Here is a 20,936-nt window from a genome sequence, read left to right as displayed (position 1 = left end):
ATTGTGTGGATGCACGTTTGTTCAAATTTGTGTGCATTCATGCACATTTAAACAGGTCATGGCAGCGCTTGGCTTTATAGTAAGGGACCTCAGCTGGTTTGCCATTGTGCGTTCACACAGTCACCTTTGTTATAGCTGCAAAGTCATCCAGGCTGTGTGAGGGATAACTTGCTGATGGTGACGGTTTGTTTAGATCTGATTAGTTGTGGTTGTAGAGGCTTCTGTAGGAGATTTGATCTGGTTTTTATCTTCCAAAAAAGCTTTTATCTTCTCAAATGTTTCAGCTCTTCACCAACCCCTTCTTTCCCCGCATTCAAGGTAACCACTGCGCTTCATTTCGATAGTTCTTATAAACACACACAGTAATAAAATACGTTTAGTCAGGGATGTGAAACAAGTTTGAGGGAAGGGGGTTAACTTGAGATGATAAATGGTCATTATGATGTCGTAAATGAAATAACTGAACGCACATTTTTTATGTTGTTTTGCATCCAGACGGAAGCATTATCCGCAGAGGCAGATCGTTTCTGTAAATGATGCGTGGCCCCTTTTATTTATTTAATGGTAAAATCATCTTTGTTTTCCATTTGCCAATCTATGCAATAAGTCAGTCTGAATGATCTGAAAGGGGGAAAACAAGTCTTTTGGGATATGCTTATTTTTTTAAATCACAGACCAGCATTTACACATGGAATAAGGCTTTTCACCCAAGGCATTTTAAATTCGATTGAAAGCCCAAAACCTTTTTCTGTGCTTTGTTCTAAAAGCATTCCTTTTCTCTTTAAAATTGACATTTTATGTTTTTTTTTTTCATCTCATTTTCCAAGAAAGCCATCTGGGCAGATGCTGCAGAATTTAACAGATACGCATCTTTTTAGGTCAATTTAACCACAATAACAGTTTCACGGATCTTTTTCATAACGTCATGTCCATCCAATATATAAGTGTGATTGACTCTCTTTTTAATACCATACCGTAATTGCATTAATTCGCAGTTCGTTGCACACACAAAAAATGAGGACCTAGTTGAAAGATCTGTTCTTGGCACTGAGGACGACCACCTCTAGCCAACACAAATGTGACTGTTCAAGCGTAATGTATTCAGCAGTAATTGCAGAGATGTATTGTTGCGATCCTCCTTCGTTGTTTCAAACGCATGCGTAAAAGAGTATTGTTTTGCCATTGTTCAGCGCATAATAGATCCCATTAGAAATTTTGCTTAATTTAGGTGAAATGTATTTAGCTGCGCTACATGCAAATTATTTTAACAGCTGCTTTTCCTGGAGGTTTGTGGTTCGACTACGCCAACCGCAGATTTTTCCTCAGCGTTTCTTTTTACCCTGCTGGGTTTTCTTCTATAATATCTTTCGCAATTAGCTTTTTTGTTAGCGCTCTATTCATAGACCTAATGTTCCAGAAAACTCCATTGGCAAATTTGAAAAAACATAGACCCTATTTTTACATTGAGCGTATCTGGCGGCAAGAGAACAGCTGGTTTTTGGCACGATTCATGATGTTAACATTTTAACTATATTTAGGAGAGGGCCTTGACAGGCTTTGATCTGCTCTTTCTTTACAAGTCTTTCCTCCGTAGGCTTCAGAGGGCATCCTAGTGTGTCCTTCAACACAGTGTAAGAGAATGCTAATCTTCTCTTTGTTTCTGATGGAAAGCTACTTATCTCTCCTCCACACAGGTAGCTGCCATGAATGAGATTCTTGTCTGTATGTAAGAAACACAGCCTTAATCCAACCTGTTCACCTCGAGTAATGTGCGGGGCACTATGTGAATAGATCCATTTTAATCTGGCAACCTTCTAATCCAAGTTTCTTTTTGTAACATTTTTCTGTAACGTTTACGGCTCTTGTCTCAGTCTAGCAGTTGTATCCAAGTGCATGCTGCGTAAGGTCCAGAACTGGACCCCATCCTGATTTGTTGCTTTCTTGTTGCCTTTTGATTCCTTCCCCTTCCTTTGTGTCCTCTGCCTGTTTCCTGGAGTTGGGTAGATTTCTTGGCCCCTCAGAAGGAAAGATTAAAATGCTTGCCACTCAAAGGCTGACAGCATGGAAACAGGCTCTGGGCTTTCTGAAGGGTAAATAATAGTATCTATAGATAACTATTTCCTTGTCATAGCCAAGTTGTATAAAGGATATAGGGCATTGTATAGGGTTGAAGAGGCCTTTACATGTACATATTAGAGAAGAGTTTGGCAATGTAACTTATAATTGCTTCACAGATTTAATTGTTCAAGAAAAGCTTAAATCCGAATTAGGCATGGGCCAGTTACCAGTTTTAAGGTATAGACGGTTTCATTGGAAGCACGTGATACTGTACATGTCTGGATCCGAACCTTACTTCCGGTTTCGTTTTTTTAATGCTCTGACTAGTTGCTAAACTGATCTCTTGAACAAATGCCTCGTCGAAAATAACTAATGTTTTGGTTTCCTAGGTAATCTATGTGTTATTTTTTTGCTTGTTATATAAATAAACTACGTTTAAGGAACTTTGTTGTTATTAATTCTTAGCGGAGTTTACCGGAAGCTACGTGCAGCCGCTTGTTTATGTTGTTACTGCTGAAACGGTCTATACCGAGGTTTTAAACAGTCAAGGTTTCAAAACCACTAAAATGTTCTGTGATACGTCTCCAATGTATGAACTGTGTTTCATAAATTCATAAAATCATTAAGTCATGTGTATAATTTAATGTTTACATCTAATATACATTACGAAAATATTATACATTTTTTGAAAGCATATTATAATTTAAAGGCTTTATTTTTTTACCTGCCATTGTTCCAATGGCAATACCGCAACACTGTGAAACCGTGGTATTTTTGCTAAAGGTTATCATACCGCCAGAATCTTATACCGACCCATGCCTAATCAAAATTAAGTAAAAATGCAAAATACCATGCCTTATTTTTTTACAAGATTTATAGCTGTTTTTAATGTCATATTTTAGAATTAATCATGTAACTGGTTGTCACTTGCACACAGTGTGATGTCATGTGATAGCAATGCAACATACTACAGCTTAGAGCATCTATTGTGAAATAATGCCTATGGTTAAAAAAAATGTAAGCAGTGTTCAGTGTAAACTATGAAATATTCAGTTGTATTTTTCCAAATGCAGCCTCCGATCAAAAATAACATACTGGGGTCATGAAAGGGCAGACTAAAGGTTTATTGGAAATTCATTGAAAGAAAGCCAAAAAGAGAAAAAAACGAGAGGCCAAGACAGCACTTGGTTTAGGAAAGTCTGTGATTAGGACATTTCTTCATTTTGCTTGGGACTGCTGTGAAAGGTAATCCTTTATTTAGCTGTCTATTCCAGTGGCTCTCAAATTTTTCGGCATGCGGCACACCTTGTGTAAGGTGCATCCTTTCATGCCCCCCCAAAGAAATTGTATGACATAAAAAATTACAAAACTTAATATTTGATTTAAACAAAACATATTTTCATTACAAAATGTAGTGCTGTTGGTTAGTACACTGTTAAGGGGATCGCACACCGGCAGCGCCGCGCCGTTCTAAAAAAAACGAACATATTGTTTTCCATGAGTATACACACATCGGCGCCGCCAGGTGGCGCCTGTCCGCGCCGCCCAGCTGTGACTCAGGAAGTTGCTCAAATCCCTGTCGCGCCACACAGCGCCACTCACATAGTTTAACATTACATAACATCATATGTGTCCCAAATCCTTAACAATTAACATTGGCTGCTAACGTATATTTTGCATTTTGAAGTAGATGCTATCTGACGAAGCTCGCACTATTTAATGTGGACTTCCGGTTTACAATACCTCTGAGTTGTCCTAGACGCAACTCGACGCGGCGCGGCGCTGAGCTGCGCGGCTGGTGTGCGATCCCCTTTAGAGTTAACTGTAATTCTACAGTTACTTACCACAAAATGCCCAGTAAAATACAATCATTTTCTTTTCCAGTTCATTACTGTAATATGCATTGCATTATGGGTATTAACATTTAATTTACAGTGATTTACTGTATGTTTTGAATTTGTGGTAGACTGCTGTAAAACAACAGTGTTATAAAAGCATATTAAATGGAAAAATAAAATATATCTATGAAATGAAATATATTTTATTTGTTATGCTTTTTTTGTTAACTGTTTTTCAGCAGTGTAAATAATTTTTGAGAATTGTAAATAGAAACAAGAAAAGGATTATGTATATGAATTTGACCTCAAGACTTCAAAACAGTAGTAATGCCAAGATTTGTGACTCTGTGGCACTGTGGTAGTGTTACGGACCTACGATATGGGCGACCCGGGTTTGATTCCCCCTCAAGGCAATGTATTTTTAAAACAAGGTTACAGTAAGAAAATGGAACTGCGGTAAAGGCATCATACTGTAAAAAACATGTACAGTTATGGTACTGTAATGGGGCAGTTACAGTAACTCAGTTACCGCATATATACAATAAAAAGTATAACAGTGTAGGCTTATTTTTCTAAGATTTAAATACACAGAAGTTATGATGTATTTATGTATTTTATAAAATGTCATTTAACTGGGGCCCCCTAGCACCATCTCGGGTCCCCAATTCGAGAAACACTGGTCTATTTAACTGGACATCACTGGATTTTATTTCTGGCTCATCTTAATCTCTGCAATATGTCTTTTAAAAAAGTATTCATAATTTTAAAATATTATAGAGGTCAGAATACTGTTCTGGTGCATTATCATTCATTTAAAGTGTTTGGACAAAATGCTGAGAAGTTAATATGAGAAAGGAAAATTCTGAATCAGTATCTAAACCCTTTAAACGCTTGTTTTTGTTGCCAGTGCCTAGATGTACAGAATACAGATTTTCACAGAGGTGTTTTTTATCCAAGTCTGGTTTTTGCTTAGCAGCGTCCTCCTATATTATGCTGTGTTAAAATGCTGACCGAGAGGCCTGTTTTCTTTCTCACTAAAACAAAGAGTTTGACCACTGAAAGGTAAATTATAGATGTTAGCAGCCGTTGCCTCCGAACCTGCGAGGGACGTCAGCCGGTTTGAATCATTTTCTCTGTTGTTCTGTTTAACCTCAACTTGTGTTTCTAAAGGCCGACAAATTTCTTTGTGCATTAAATGAGGTCGGCGTTGCCTGTTGTACGTGCCCGTGTCAACAAGCACATCCCATTAGCTCGCTTTCATGCTAGCGGCAGCTCAGACAAAGCCGTTGTAACTGAGTTCTTCAGATAACTTTTTAAACCGCTTAAGCTACTGTTTTTCCTTAGCGTTTGGCAATTTAGCAATAAAGCAGTTATGTTGGCAGGACATGTTTTCAATTCAGAGCAGAAATAGGCAGTAAAGTAGAGGATATTGTCTCAATGTCAGTTTCGTAGATTGGTTAGCATGCTCTCCAGAACTGCTGGCACACGAGGTCATGTAGCGCTAATTTAGTCGTGATTACATGCTAGCAGACATTATGCAGAATGGCAGAAGGAGGCATAATTGGGCAAGCCTCATCTTTTCCTCTCACAGAAATAAAGCTGTCAGGAAGGGGAAAACAAAGCTATCATTTATCTCCTCAGCGACGGGTTAGCACAATAGTAGCGTGGTTTTTGACTAGTGCACCACCACTATTTACTCGTCGGTGTTGGGAGGGCAGGAATTCGGCACCCTGGAAATGGCCGTGTTTGTGCATGTCACTCACGGTAAAAGCAGTGAGGTGGAGTGGAGACAGGTTCTCATAGGGACCCCCGTGTCAGCGCTACGTTTGATTTGAGGCCTAATTTGCTGGTTGGTTGCTTGTGTAAACAACTCGGGGATACTTGGGCTTCTCAGACGCCGTGATAAACAAATCCTGATCACACGGATGTAAAAATAAACCGTCCCTGCTTCGGAGACGTAAAAATCCAGCGCGTCGGCAGTCGAGAGTCCTCCTGTTTTGGTGATTTGTGATAGCGCTAATCTTAGTGTGTTAGCGAGAGAGCCGCTGGATGCCGTTGGCCTGGTCTTGAGCTCTCGGGCTCAGGCGGGATCTTTTCCCCATACCGATCAGCTCAAAGTTGAATACAAAAGACTCACCAGCTTTTTGGTAAAATGTTTTTCTTTCCTTTTCCTTTGCACAATCATACAGGAAGATTCCTGTGCCTTATCAAACCAACTCATTATCAAACCTAACAGATGTTTTGCCCCTACAAGTCGACTCTGTTTGCACTGACCTTATTTGCGCAATCAAAAATAAGTAACTATAAGTAAACTACCTTAACCACGACTATTTTACTATACACTTTGCCGGAATCAGCTTTTCTGTGCAAAAACTAGTCTTGCTGCTTTCAATTACAAGTCTTCACTGGTAGAGAAAATCCCAGATAAAATCACATCCCTTTCCTTCTCTTTCCAGCCTCAGAAGGCTCTTGTTCTTCGCGTCACACGGCCACTCTGCACCAGGTTTCTGAGCTAAATACACAGCGACAGGGCTTTCATGTATCTGAAATGGGGAGACCGCATCCCCCAAACCCCCCTCCCATCTCAACAAGGTGGCTTTTAAAATGAGGAAACCAACACGATCTCCTGTGCAATCTCCATTTTAGTCTCGTCACAGAAGCCTGCAGTGATGGAACTTCTGAGATTTAAAAATTTGGGTTTGGAATTGAAAATCGGCAGCGCTGTGTTTCTGGTAATGATATGAATGCATAGCAGTGAACAAAGTAATATTTATCTCAGGGATGCGGGTGTGGTTGGAGTTTAAGAAAAATTATGTGGGGCTGGTTCCCTGTTTAGGCTAAAGGGGGTTTTAAGAAAACAGCTGCTGAGTGTGGATTAGTGTCTCTCAGCAGTGCAGAGCAAAAGGCCGACTTAAAATAGCTTATTTCTCTCTGCTTACAGACTTAATGCCTCTGCCAAATCATCCTAAACTGTTTTTTAATATCATCCGTTCTGCAATTTCTTGTTTTCCGCTAAATTGATCAGCACAACAGTGGCTATTAATGAATTATCAAGGCGGGGAATAATAAAACATTGTAAATACACGAAACAAAATATGTAACTGTCTAATTATAATGCAAATAGTAACGCATGATGATAGCGCTTCATTGGAAATTCAGCCCATATGGGCTTATGAAATAAAGTGTGGGAATAAATGACTCGTTGTCATTGGAACGTGTGAGGGTGATTCTTGTGCATACCCTAAAGCCATCCGGCCCTAATTTCTGCTTTGTCTCTGATCCCCGGCTGCCTGTGGGATGTCCTTTTTTTCCCTCATAAAAGGTGAAATAGTGAAATAATCCATTTAAGTTTCCTATTTTCCACTGTAACCTTGCCTCTAGGACATTTTTGACTGCTAGAGGTGATGTGAAGGCAGGCATGGTAGTGCTTACGCAGAGATCAAGAATATTAGACCAGAGCAAACGCATGCAGATCTGCCTCTGGTTGATGTAACATATGAATGTGTGTGTTTATTTGTATGTGTGTCTGCTTGTAATGATGCTGTAATGACAGTTTGATCCAAACACCAGATGTACAAAATGTGAACACGCTTTAGGCACTGTCCTCTATTATACAAATGTTCACCGATGTGTGAATGCAGGGTCAGAGGAACGATCTAAAAATTTGGAGGGGACACATTTAAAGCGTTGGCTCATGAATATTAATTAGGCGGCATATCATAATTCTTTACCTGGGTGCCAGCCATAGCACATTACGCACATTACACTGATAAAGTGATTGTTTTTTGGAAAACACCACCGTTTTTCAATATTTTACTATGGTCTTACCTCAACGTAGACAAATTTATACATCCCTATCTTTTTTCAATGCATGCACTTATAATCTTTGTACAGCGCCTCGTGAATGTGTTAGCATTTAGCCTAGCCCCATTCATTCCTTAGGATCCAAACAGGGATTAATTTAAAAGCCACCAAACACTTCCATGTTTTCCCTATTTAAAGACTGTTACATGAGTATTTATACAAGTATGGTGGCACAAAATAAAACTTTTGTTTGGATCCTAAGGAATTAATGGGGCTAGGCTAAATGCTAACACATTCAAGAAGCGCTGTACAAAGATTAAAAGTGCACGCATTGAAAAAAGATAGGTAAGTATAAATTCCTCTAAGTTGATGTAAGAACATAGTAAAATATTGAAAAACAGTGGTGTTTTCCTTTAAAGTTGTTGTTTAACACGCAGGCAAAATGTATTATTATAGTGTGATGTATTATAGGGTGACCATACGTGCCATTCTTCCCAGACGTGTCCTGGCCAGGATTTCGGTGCGTCTTCCGGAAGTTGTATTTGTTGACCGCATACGCCATTCAGTTAAAAACATAAGACATACAATCGTAGTTTCATTTTTTCCTTAAAGGAACAGTATGTAAGAAATTTATACCAATTAGTCAGGCCCTGATATGTCACTAGACATTAAGAAATCATTTTCATTTCAAATACTTATAACACTGACAACAGTGGTCCGGCCAGGATATTGACATTTAAAAAGTGGAGTTGCAGCCCTCAACTGATGTTTATGTTGTCATTTTGTGTATTGGCCACCGGTTGTGTGATTGCAGTACCAGTTTTCAGCCACAAGTTTTGTGATTGCAGTACCAGTTTTGGCCACAATCCTACATACTGTTCCTTTAAAAAGTAGCGGTTGCTTTTCTGTAATAATAATAATAATCCTCTATGACGTATGCGGTCGACAAATACGACTTCCGGAAGACGCACCGAAATCCTGGCCAGGACGCGTCCGGGAAGAATGGCATGTATGGTCACCCTACGTATTATCATTATTTTTTTTAAAGTGGCAGGGACAAACGTGCACATATTTGAATAGTAGGGGGACTTAATAGCACCCTTGCTGCACCCTGTATGAATGACCATTCAATTCTCTCTTTCTCCATCACCAGCCTGTGGTCGTGGATTCTACAAGTCTTCATCTCAGGATCTTCAATGTTCCCGTTGTCCTGCACACAGTTATAATGACAGAGAGGGCTCGTGGAGATGTGACTGCGAAGATGGCTACTACAGAGCCCTCTCCGACCCTCCTTCAGTCGCCTGCACTAGTAAGTGAGCTGTTCGTGACAGTTTTTTATGTCTATGTTCACACAGTTGTGATTGACAATCAAAATTACTCACAGGGAGACTCTCGAGTTGTTATTATAGCTCAAATACTTGAATACAAATAATGAATAGTTAAATTCAAGACACTGTTCCTGTAACCATAGTGACAGTTACCAGTCATTTACAAATTTAAGTCATTTTGGTTAAGCTGGGTGAATGTTTTTATGACTGGCATGTTGGCACATTTGATTCCGACTCCTTAGCTCATGATCAGTCAGGCGATTGTTTGCTGTAAAATGAGTACGTAATTATAATCAGAAGTAACGGAAGCAGGTCCCAGAAGTACTTTGAACTCCTTCTCTCTATTGCTTCTTTATGTTCTCCTCCCTTCCCCTCTAATTTACACCTCTCGGTTCCTCCTCTCCCCTCTGCCGTTCTCCTTGAATATCACAGTTATGCCATTGATGACTTATTTACACAGACTAGGGCGAAAAAAGGCTGGGAGAGAAGTTCCTCTGGGTGAGGTTGAGCTACCTGAAAATATGCTCAAGGACAGGTTCAATAGAGCAGAATCCCAGGATGTCTTCTGCTTCTTTAAGAGAAAATAAAGAGGAAAGAGCGCAGCTTATGAAACGTGTTGGTGCTGCACTGTTTGGTTAAAAAATGTATGATAACATTAAAATCTCTTTTTGCCTATGCTTAGATATCAAGGCTGAAGAACAAAAAGGCATTACTTTGAAACAAAAATAGCAAATGACTAAAAGCTTTCGACTCAATAGTAGCTTGCCAATAGAAATTACTCCTACCATTAGATTTAGTTTTTAAAAGCGCTTACACTTCATTATTAAATAAACCAGACAGAGGCTTTCTTTAATTTGCCAAACACAAATATCATGAGCTTATATACTTTGTTATTTCTGCCACTTATATTCTTTCATTTAAGCCCATGCCAATTATAGATGTATGAATTACAACAGAAATTAATACAGATAGACCTGAGCTGTGCTGTTGTTTGTGAAGCAAGCCAAAGGTACAGGCTACCACAGAGCTGTCTATTCTGTGATGACACGCACATCACGCATGAACGAATTGTTACACACTACCTCTACTTTCCCTTCTGTCTCCACCCTCTTTTCCTCTTTCTTCTTTTTTTCCATTACGGTAACTGCCCAGAATTAACCTCACCGCTGCCTTCCAAAAGACATGATCACACAATAAGTGATTTAGTCTAATTGTTGCCCAGTGCCCTCCAATCAAAGAACCGAGAAAACACAGGCTTTAAATTCACCGCACAATATTGCTTTAGTCTCCTCTACTTTCCTTCTTTCTCTCTCCAAACACACAAGCGATCTGTCACTACCCTTACCGTGGTCTGGCTGTGGTTACTCTGTCTGGGCATGAAAACGTTGGCTTTACTCTTCCACAATTGCGTCTTTTGTTAATCAAGGGCAAAATGCCACATAAGGGAGGGATTAGGAATCATCTTGTTTTTCTCCATAGCGAATAATGGAGAAGTCACGCAACGTTGAAAATCATTAGGCCTTGATCACAATGGTGATTTAGAAACACAATGAGTTATGGAGATGACAAAGACCCACAATAATACTGGGTTTAAAAAAGAATAGAATGGAGAGCGTGCAATGTTGAGATCACATGACTGCAGAGGTGTAGCATTAATGAAGATATAGTAGGGCTGCAAAAATGAATCGGGATTACAATTACATAATCACCAAAAGCCTCAATTACAGCTGTCCATTTGTGCTTATGTTTGTGTTTGGGCACCAAATATAGTGGTGAATCAGAGATTTTAAAATTGATTAATTGATGTGTCCTTAAGCCATTAATTTTAGATTTTTTACTAACAACATAACTCCCATAATTATTTGTGATTTACAATGTATTATTTAATTTTGGATATTTAGAATTTACCATGCAGCTTTTTCACAGAAAGTTATAAAACATTTCAAAACTACAACGTAAAATCGATTAAGTAGGGAATAATTGACAACGGGTCGTTGAATTATAATATAAATAATGCACATCCAAGGAGGTAATGTTACATCGGGGGTGTGCATTATTTTCGAATAATTCAAAGGACCGGAGTCAATTATTCTGCTTATACCATGCTTACCAAAAACATTGCTCTGGTGCCTATTTTTAAGACATTTGACAAGTTAGGTGTGTGGTTTACGGAAAAATAATCAACACCCATGGGACATTTCTCAGCCAATCAGAATAAAGCATGCAACAGCCTCATGGTATAATCGACAATAATAACCGCATTACAATGTCAATGTGAATAATCGACAATTATTATTTTTTGTCATAATCGTGCAGCCATAATACACAGTAAATCCAGACATTTACAAAAGGGTAGGGGTGCTACATTTCTGAGAAAAATATTAAAGGGTGTCTTTGCAGGTCAAGGTTAAAGTTTGGCATCAGCTCAACTCAAGTAACATGACATCTTTAAAGGATTAATCCAAAACCCAGATAATTTACTCACCACCATGTCATCCAAAATGTTGATGTCTGTCTTTGTTCAGTCGAGAAGAAATTATGTTTTTGAGGAAAACATTACAGGATTTTTCACATTTTAATGGACTTTAATGGACCCCAACACGTAACAGTTTTAATGCAGTTTAAAATTGCAGTTTCAACGGAGTTTCAAAGGACTCTAAACGATCCCACATAAGGCATAAGGGTCTTATCTAGCGAAACGATGGTCATTTTTGATAAGAAAAATAAAAAATATGCACTTTTAAACAACAACTTCTCGTATATCTCCGGTCTTGTGACGTGCCAACGTGACCTCACGCAATACGTCATCACGTCAAGAGGTCCCGGATGACATATGCGAAACTACGCCCCAGTGTTTACAAGTGCGGAGAAAGAGGACCGTTCCGACGTTGTATGTGGAATGATACTAATTTATGTCTTTGTGTCAGTTTATTGTTTAAAATGGTCCGCAAATATGCGTTTCATATATGTAACACGTGACCTTTCCACGGCATTATGCAATTACGTGAGGTCGCATTGGCGTGTCACATGACCGGAGATAGACGAGAAGTTGTGGTTTAAAAGTAATTTTTTATTTTTCTTGTCAAAAATGACAATCTTTTCGCTGGATAAGACGCTTATGCCTCGTTTGGGATCATTTAGAGTCCTTTGAAACTCCGTTGAAACTGCAATTTTAAACTGTTACATGTTGGGGTCCATTAAAATGAGAAAAATGATGGAATGTTTTCCTAAAAAAAAACATAATTTCTTCTCGACTGAACAAAGAAAGACATCAACATTTTAGATGACATGGTGGTGAGTAAATTATCTGGATTTTTTTTTTTTAAGAAAATTGACTAATCCTTTAAGTGACATGGCAGCCATGTAATGGCCACTGACCTAATTTGATATCATTGACACTTTAACCACATTTCTAGAGACACATGTTTGTAAGGATCACATCATTATGTTCATGTTAAAATAATATTTTGAACTCAATGTTTACATTTCTCATAATCTCACACAGATTGTATATATCTCAGGAGAGACATTTAAGTCTGTGTAGGATAAAAATAAGAGCTGAAGTTTTGTGGATTGTGTTTTAAACAGAAAGTCAGTACCATTTAACACAACACTCAAAGTTTTTAACAATTGTCTCTAGAGTCGTTATAACAACTGATTTAGCAAAAAAGTGTTTTGTTAGGATAACATACGTATAGTTCTATACGTGACTATAACAATAAGACTTGATTTTTGAAAGGTTGTTAGAGAAGTAAAAGCAATGTAAATCAAGTAGGATACTCCTAACAAACATAAATCGCGTTGCTTTTGAAGTCGTGCCACAGCGTAGAGCGATCGAAATACTGTCCTTGGCAGACTTGTCTTAATTATCTCAGGATTAAGTTATTGTGGCCATCTGAATTGTCTGAGATGAAGATTTCTTTTTGGGATTTACCGCAGCATGGAACTGAATGGTAATTGGGGGTGAATTTACATTCGCTGAATAAACACCCTGATGGACAGCTTTTTAAATGAGCAAGGTGTAAACCTACAGAATCTTAAGCTCTGTCAATACGCACTCAACTCTTCAGAACATGGATTAAGACCTTCCCTAATGAAATTCAGATTTTAAGACTGAATGAAATTAATATTCACTTGTAGTGAGCCAAAGACATGTCTGTCATTGTTGATAGGAGAACGATAAATAGTGTAGTTGAGAATGTGTGAAATATTTGGTTCTGTGATTATTTCCATAGAGCACAAATATTCCCAGTGGCATAGCATAAATTCACCCGGTTTTCCAGAACCTGTGAGCCGTTAAGATAAATGGGCGATACTTAGGTGAGCCTGCTGTGAATGAGGGGGGCTTACGGGAAGTTTTTTCCTCCTGAGATAGAAAGAAAGAAGGGAGTTCTTGACGGGTTTCGGAGATGACATCAATCATTCGACAGCTGCGTGCGGTATGGCGCTGGCGAGGGTCTGGAGGGGTGGGAGAAGGGTGGGACTTTGTCAAATAGAGAAAAAGAGAGAGTGGGAGATGTTGGAAAAGTGAGACAAAGGGAAAGGTAAAGCGATTAAAAATTATCAACATTAAATGCTACTAGACAATATGTTAGTACCATGATACTTTTCAGAAATATGATCAGATTGTTATACTACGGTACTTTGATGTAAAAAATACCAAAGTAATTATTGGTACTTTTGTGAGTTAACGTAAGACAAATTGAAAGAGAATTTGAAAGTGAGAGTAAATACTTCACATACTCCATTCCAACCCTCCAAGATTCATCACCTCCATTTGTTGACGTGTCCCAGTGTGAGACTTCCTTTCTTCCCACAGTTGCTAAGGGACATGAGTACAGTAGTGAAACCAGTCTCACTCGCCCACTGCTCACTGGTTCAGTGCCTCATTCTATCCTTGGCACTTGGTATGAGTGAGGTCAAAGTTCAGGCACCATGTTTGTAGATTAGGGATTAGTGGCTAGACTGTTTGAACACGGCTCTCAAGTAGCAGCTCTCCAAGTCTGTCTCATTAGCGGGTTGAATCTTAATAGATGGAATAGCACTAAGACAGCCAAGAGCTTCTCAAAGTGCAGATAAGAACTGGATTCCTGAGTTAAGCCTATGCACTGCTTGGCCTGAGATTTCACATGCATACAGCCACTCCCCCATACGCACACATACAAGATCAGCAGGTTGACCTAATTATCATTCTCTCACAGGAAAACAGCAAGAGAAGTGGTGCTGTAGATGTCACAATCATTTTTTCTATGCAAAATTTTGTCGCGTATTACGTATATTCCCTCACATGTCGATCCACATTTTGTGCCCTTACTTCTGGTTGTTGCATAAAGCCAGCCAATCAGATTACAGCTTGCAGGATCAATAAACGGCTTCACAGTTTGTGCGCATCACGAATGCATCGGATAATGGACTGTGGCCAGTGGGCAAGCTGTTTTGAGATTACATTTCACTATGCAATCTCTATAGGAATGAGAGTGTGTTTTAAAATAAGGTGGAGTGGGAAAGCGAGAAAGTGTGAAAGAGGGGGAGGACGGGGGGTGTACTTTAAGCAAACTCCATATCCATTAAGAGAATAGTTTGGTTCGCCGTTCCAAGAACGAAACTGTCTGTGGCAGTTATTTGTCCCAGTTTCCCCCAGCTTTCCTCCAGCGTCCCTGCAGAACGTCTTTCAGCAGCCGACTGCAGAGGAGGTGACAGATTACATATATAGAAACACATACATACACTTGTATGTTAAAGAGCACACGAGAGCTGTAAACTCAAAGGGCATTTTGTTGTTAACCAGCAGCTGATGACGCCCACAGCAGCGTACCAAAATAAAAGCTGGAGCTGCTGGAATCTACAGATGGCAAACTAACACTGCAATGTAATGTAATTATGCTGGGTAGCCCCAGCCACGGTTGAATGTTATTGGCCCCAAACATCTTTTCATTGGCTGTATTACAGCCTCATATAAACTTTAATATCTCTATTATCAATTTTCATTTTAAAGGTACCTTATTGGCATGATTCAATTTTGTCAAAGCATATACATAAAACAGCATACAATAACACTTAGTATCAAGGTGCTAGATGATGGATGAAGTACTAAAAATAATTAAATAGTGGAATCTCTATCATTTCAAAAACAGATATTTTGACTTTTTGAAATGCAAAAAAAATCTGGAAAAAGTTAAAAGCTAGTACTCTCAATTTTTGGGTGCTGGCCGACTAAACGGTGTGAAAATGCAGCTTTAGTCACATTTGTCCCTAGAGAGCATTCCACGCTGCACAATCTTACCCCTAGGCCATGTGTACACCAAAGCATTTTTTCCTGAGGCCAGCGTATTTTTTCAGTTGTTTGCAATGGGAGTGGTGCGTTTTTCAAAAACACTGGCATCTGGCGAGGCACTGATGTTTTTAATTACTCTTCATTTTTCAAAAATGTTCAACTTTCAGTAAAGCGCTGCACTTGTCAGTGTCACTTTTTACTCAGACGTAGGGGTGGGCGATATGACCAAAATCTTCTTCACGATAGGATTCATTTAATATCATGATAACGATATGTATCACGGTAGAGTTTTTTTATGTTTTAATAAGGTTTTTCTGTTACTACAATGTTTAATATCATAGAAATTCATAATTCTCACAAAAACCTTATACAAGCATAAAAAGAAGATAAAAACAAACAAAACTCAAGCTCTCTGAAGATAAAGAGAGAATGATAAAGGAATGATAATAAATAACTATGTATGTATGTATATATATTTATATATTTTATTTAAGGTAGAAAAGTGATTTAGTCAAGAGCAGTGAGAGATTTTTTCTTAATGCTGTTTGATAAACACGAGTGAGCAAAATTAGGTAACTTCCCCTTTAAGACCAAAGTCCGGACCCTACTGCATGTTACACATGCGTTTTCTCTTTTAGCTGTTCACTTTCACTTAAAGGCGGAGTGCACAATGTTTGAAAGCCAATGTTGATATTTGAAATCACCTAAACAAACACGCCCCTACCCCAATAGAATCTGGACCTTCTTTTAAAAAACCCGCCCCACACACACGCAACCCGGCAAGGATGTCGGTTAGTAGACACGCTCCTTACTGCTGATTGGCTATAAGTGTGTTTTGGTAGTCGGCCCGTCTCCTTTTCCAAAGCGTTTTTCAAACATTGTGCACTCCGCCTTTAAGCCCTAATGGTCGTGTTTATGAGGATACTTGCAAAGACGAGAATTTTGACGCATACATGTATTTAAGGCCAATAAAGCGGGTGAAATGCTCACGAGCTTAAAGGCGGAGTGCACAATGTTTGAAAGCCAATGTTGACATTTGAAATCACCTAAACAAACACGCCCCTACCCCAATAGAATCTGGACCTTCTTTTGATAGACCTGCCCTACACATACGCAACCCCGGAAAGGATGTCGGTTAGTAGACATTCCCTTTACTGCTGATTGGTTACAAGTGTGTTTTGGTAGTCGGCCTGACTCCCTTTTCCAAAGCGTTTTTCAAACATTGTGCACTCCGCCTTTAAAGGTGCAGTGTGTAATTTTTAGAATGATCTCTTTGGAGAGAAATGCAAAATAATATACAAAACTATATTATCAGGGGTGTATAAAGACCTTTCATAATGAACCGTTATGTGTTTATTACCTTATAATGAGACGTTTTTATCAACATACACTGAGGGTCCCCTTATATGGAAGTCGCCATTTTGTGCTGCCATGTTTCTACAGGAGCTCTTAACAAACAAACTTTTTTTTACTAAGGTGTCTCCGACAATGACCTGTTTGTCCGGTGGTGGCTACAGTAGCGTCTCTATGTGTTTTAAAAGTGAGGGGTAAGCAGTGCACTCACCCGTTGGTCGCAATTCACAACCTCACCACCAGATTCCGCTTAAATTTACACACTGCACCTTTAATGAGCAGCGTTTGCGCGACTTGCACGCTCTTCACAGACAGAAAGAGCAGCAGTGTCGCGACTTGCGTGCTCCTCACACACAGAAAGAGCGCATATAGATCTGTTGTTTGTGTTTCAATGGCTTAAAATAACTTGTTTTAAAACTGCGGTGCTTAAATACGTGTACAACGTTACGTTTTTGGGACGACACGCACAGGAGGGTGACATGGGCGCGTAACCTCGATAGAGACTATAGTCCAAAATCTCTACGGGTTGACAAATTTCTACCGGTTAATCATGTCTACCGGTTTATCGCCCACCCCTACTTAGACGTCAAATCACATTGGGCACGGGGAGGACAAATAGCACACCTACCAATTGGCGCACTGTAACAACTGCTAAACAAACAGTTTCATTTCAACCAAAGCGCCTACAGTCGGCACTTTAAACGCTGTACACACGGCCTTGGTTTTTACGGAACTGACTATAGCTATTTATGGGATTAGAATAATATCATGCATTGTTATTAGATACAGTGCTTTTGTTTAATGTTTTGTGGAAATTAAATCAATAGGACCTCTCCATCTTAATGCTACCTGAGTCATTGAATAGGTCTGCTCAATGACAGCTTGACTTAAGTTCCTTCTCTGTCTCAGCTGTCCATTTAAAGATAAACAATCCCTTGATCTCTGCCACTCAAGGCAGAATGAATCATGCCTGCCAAATGGAGCCATTAGTGTTATTATTATGATTATTATCCTTAAAGGTACTAAAAGATAAAACCCTAGACGTATAAGTGTGTGTGTGTGTGTGTGTGTGTGTGTGTGTGTGTGTGTGTGTGTGTCAGATTCTCCCTGAGGGGAATGGAGTAGGAGGGACCTCATTAGCATCAGTAGGTGAAGTTGTGCTTCTAGCTTAAGAGATAGAGAGACAGACAGCATCTCTTCACCTGCCACAGGTGGCCCTTTCATGTCCGCCGTTCACACGTTCCCCTCCTACTTTAATGAATATGGATGGATGTGTGTCTGCCATTAGCCTTAATGAGAGGAGCAAATTTTAAGTGTCACATTAACCATTCGCACAATTCTAACGCTTGCTTTTTCCCCTTATGCATATGCACCAAGTGTTTTGTTAGTAAACGTCTCCGGTTTAATAGGCCACTGATGGTACACAGCTCAGAAAATCTATGATTTTGCATGATTTTGGGAGTTGAAATTTGGCCTTTGATCACATATTGTGTGATTAATTACCTTATGCACGGAGTACAGTCTGTTTTATTATGTCTACGCGAACAAAGGTGCACATTCGAAAGCACAGCCTTGCACAGTATAGTTTATTTGACTCATACGCGTACACAAACGCAATGCATCTATCTCTTGGGCTACATACTACTTTTTCCTGTAGGTGCATGCGTGACCTATGCGTACAGTGTACGTGTGGTTTCAAAAATGTAGTACATGCATTCTTCTGATGAAGAAAATTGCGTTACGCACACTATACGTGGACCCTCACATACGCTTAAAAAATGGACCATACTTCAGCCTTTAGTCTCCAACAAAGTTCTGACAGTGTCTAATAGATGGTTTCAGCAGTAACAACATAAACAAGCGGCGTCCGTGGTCAACACGTTACTTCCGGAAAACTCCGCTAAAAGTAAATACAACAAAGTACTTTAAACGTAGTTTATTTATATAACAAGCAAAAAAAAAAACAACACTTAGGTTACCTAGGAAACCAAAACATTTGTTATTTTCGAGGAGGTATTTGTTCAAGAGTTCAGTTTAGCAAATAGTCAGACCATTAAAAAACTGAAACCGGAAGTAAAGGTCGGAACCAGGCGCGTATCGCATCACCGCACGTGCGTCCAATGAAAGGGTCAATAGATGGCCGTGTAATCACAAATCAAAAAGTGCACAACTATTGTTAAATTAGGTTATTTGTTTGAGAGAGATGAAGAAACATTAAAACATTTATACTTGCATTTTTATGTTATGTAACATATACTTTCATAAGCTGTCTTTCACACAGTGATTGCGACAAAATTATATTTAATTTAATTTTAACTAAAAAGAGAATTTATGGACTCCATTTTCTGGCAAAACAGTACCAATTTCAGCTACCTAGTGTGTATGTTGTATCATTACAGTTTTGTGTGTCAGTGATGATGATGTTAAGACGTGACCTGGATTGATGATGCAAAAACCACGATGTCCTTCTTGACTAAAAGTCTTAAATAAGTTATGATGTTGCACAGTCTGCCAAAATCTCAGCAGACTCATATCGTACAATCTGTCAAACAGTGAATATAAAAGAGAGAACAAAGTCGCACAAAGTACACCCGGCTTTAGTTGTTTCATTTTGAGGGACCAGAATCGAACCTCTCCAAAACTCCTATCCCATGATGCAAGGCAACCGCAAAGAGGAGTTCTAATAAAAGGGATATTGAACAGGCAGTGGTGCAGTTATAAAAACATTAGGGTGATAAAAGCAAGGCTTGGTGGTTGGATAAAAGTAGCAAAGTATAAATCATTGCTTTATGAGACACGCCAGATTCTTTGGCACTGGCGGGGATTAAGGGATGATGGGTTGTTTTCCACTGTGGTCATCCGTCTGTGAGCTGGTTATTGTAGGCTGAATGGAATTCTGTGCCATTGCTATTGTAAGGGGTGATAACTCGTTCATGATCTGACTCTTAAATTGTGAAAGCGACTCCCTCTCCCTGTTTTCATGGCTTAGGCTTCTTGTCACCTTGGTGGTCAAAAACATTGGTTTTGCCAACTTACCACCTCTATAGTTTCCAATGGAAACTCATTATCTCTAATAAAGCCATCTACAGTGAGGACGAGTCCCATCAGCAGGAGGAAGATAATCTTATCTTAGGTTTTTCACCTTGTTGTGGTTTAAAACAGTATCCCATTGTTCATTCTTTCAATGTTTTGCTGCCACATCTCCCACTGGTCTACATTGACCTTGACAGCGCTCAACTTCAGCATTCTTTAGCATAACATCTCTATGTATCTAGGTTACAGTATAATTGCATGTCAGGATTTGCCAGGGATCTCCTTGTATCTCCTTAGTTTTTTTGTCCAAAGGGGAGAAAATAGGCAGAATCCATGAGCATCTAGAGTACAATTAATGTTAACATATCAGTTGCGTATATATCTAAACGTTCTCCCCGTGTCTCACTACAGGGCCACCATCAGCTCCTCAGAATTTGCTCTACAACATCAACCACACCACCGTAAGCCTGGAGTGGACCCCGCCGGCCGACACAGGTGGCCGCATTGACGTTACATACCGGATTATATGCCGTCGCTGCACCTGGGAGCCCGAAGAGTGCTTCCCCTGCGGGAGCAATGTTGGCTATTTTCCACAGCAGAGCGGATTAACGGACACCTACGTCACCATCACCGACCTGTTAGCGCACGCAAACTACACCTTCGAGGTCGAGGCCGTGAACGGCGTGTCCGACCTCAGCCGAACCCAGCGACTGTTTGCTGCCGTCAGCATCGCCACCAGCCAAGCAGGTGAGAGGTTTGAACATAAGTAGCTCCCTGTAACTCGTAAAGCATGCCGCTAACAATGAGTCTGATTCTCAGGAAACGCATTACCTTACACTGTAAGTTTCTTTTGGATAAAAGTGTCTAGCGTGCAAAATGTAAATTGAAGCTGATGTAACTACTGGACTGCAGATCGCAAGCTGCATTTCAAATATATACGGTTTTGGGTTTTTGGTCCCATACTGGTGTGGTTTTGAGGCCTATTTTAGGCTTCAATAAAGTTCTAGTTTATATAGTCGATGTTTTATTGTGTCGCTTGGGTGGACAACACTCAACTTGAGCCTGCGTCATTTCCAGCAGGCACATTTACAGAACAGCTCCCACTGTAGTTACCGCCGTTGGGATAATTTAACAAATTATCTGGCAACGGTTTTCCTGCAGTTCATAATTTGTGGTTTTGTGGTGGGGATACAGCGGCGAACAGCGATGGATGATAAATAATAGAAGTCACGCACAAGAATACCTCTC

General features: G+C 39.6%; 1 protein-coding gene across 4 annotated transcripts in view; it reads left to right on the top strand.

The window, feature by feature from the left end:
• epha7 (eph receptor A7) overlaps positions 1-20,936 on the top strand; it is a 78,736-nt gene that overhangs the window by 11,060 nt on the left and 46,740 nt on the right. For all 4 annotated transcript variants that reach the window (XM_073856001.1, XM_073855999.1, XM_073856003.1 and 1 more), the window contains exons 4-5: positions 8,854-9,009; positions 20,100-20,435. In XM_073856001.1, coding sequence (XP_073712102.1) covers positions 8,854-9,009; positions 20,100-20,435 — 492 coding nt within the window. The remainder of the gene's footprint in view (positions 1-8,853; positions 9,010-20,099; positions 20,436-20,936) is intronic.

Source organism: Misgurnus anguillicaudatus, chromosome 18 (genome assembly GCF_027580225.2).
Source record: "Misgurnus anguillicaudatus chromosome 18, ASM2758022v2, whole genome shotgun sequence".
NCBI classification, from domain to species: Eukaryota; Metazoa; Chordata; class Actinopteri; order Cypriniformes; family Cobitidae; genus Misgurnus; species Misgurnus anguillicaudatus.
This window is presented reverse-complemented; position numbering and strand designations above follow the sequence as displayed.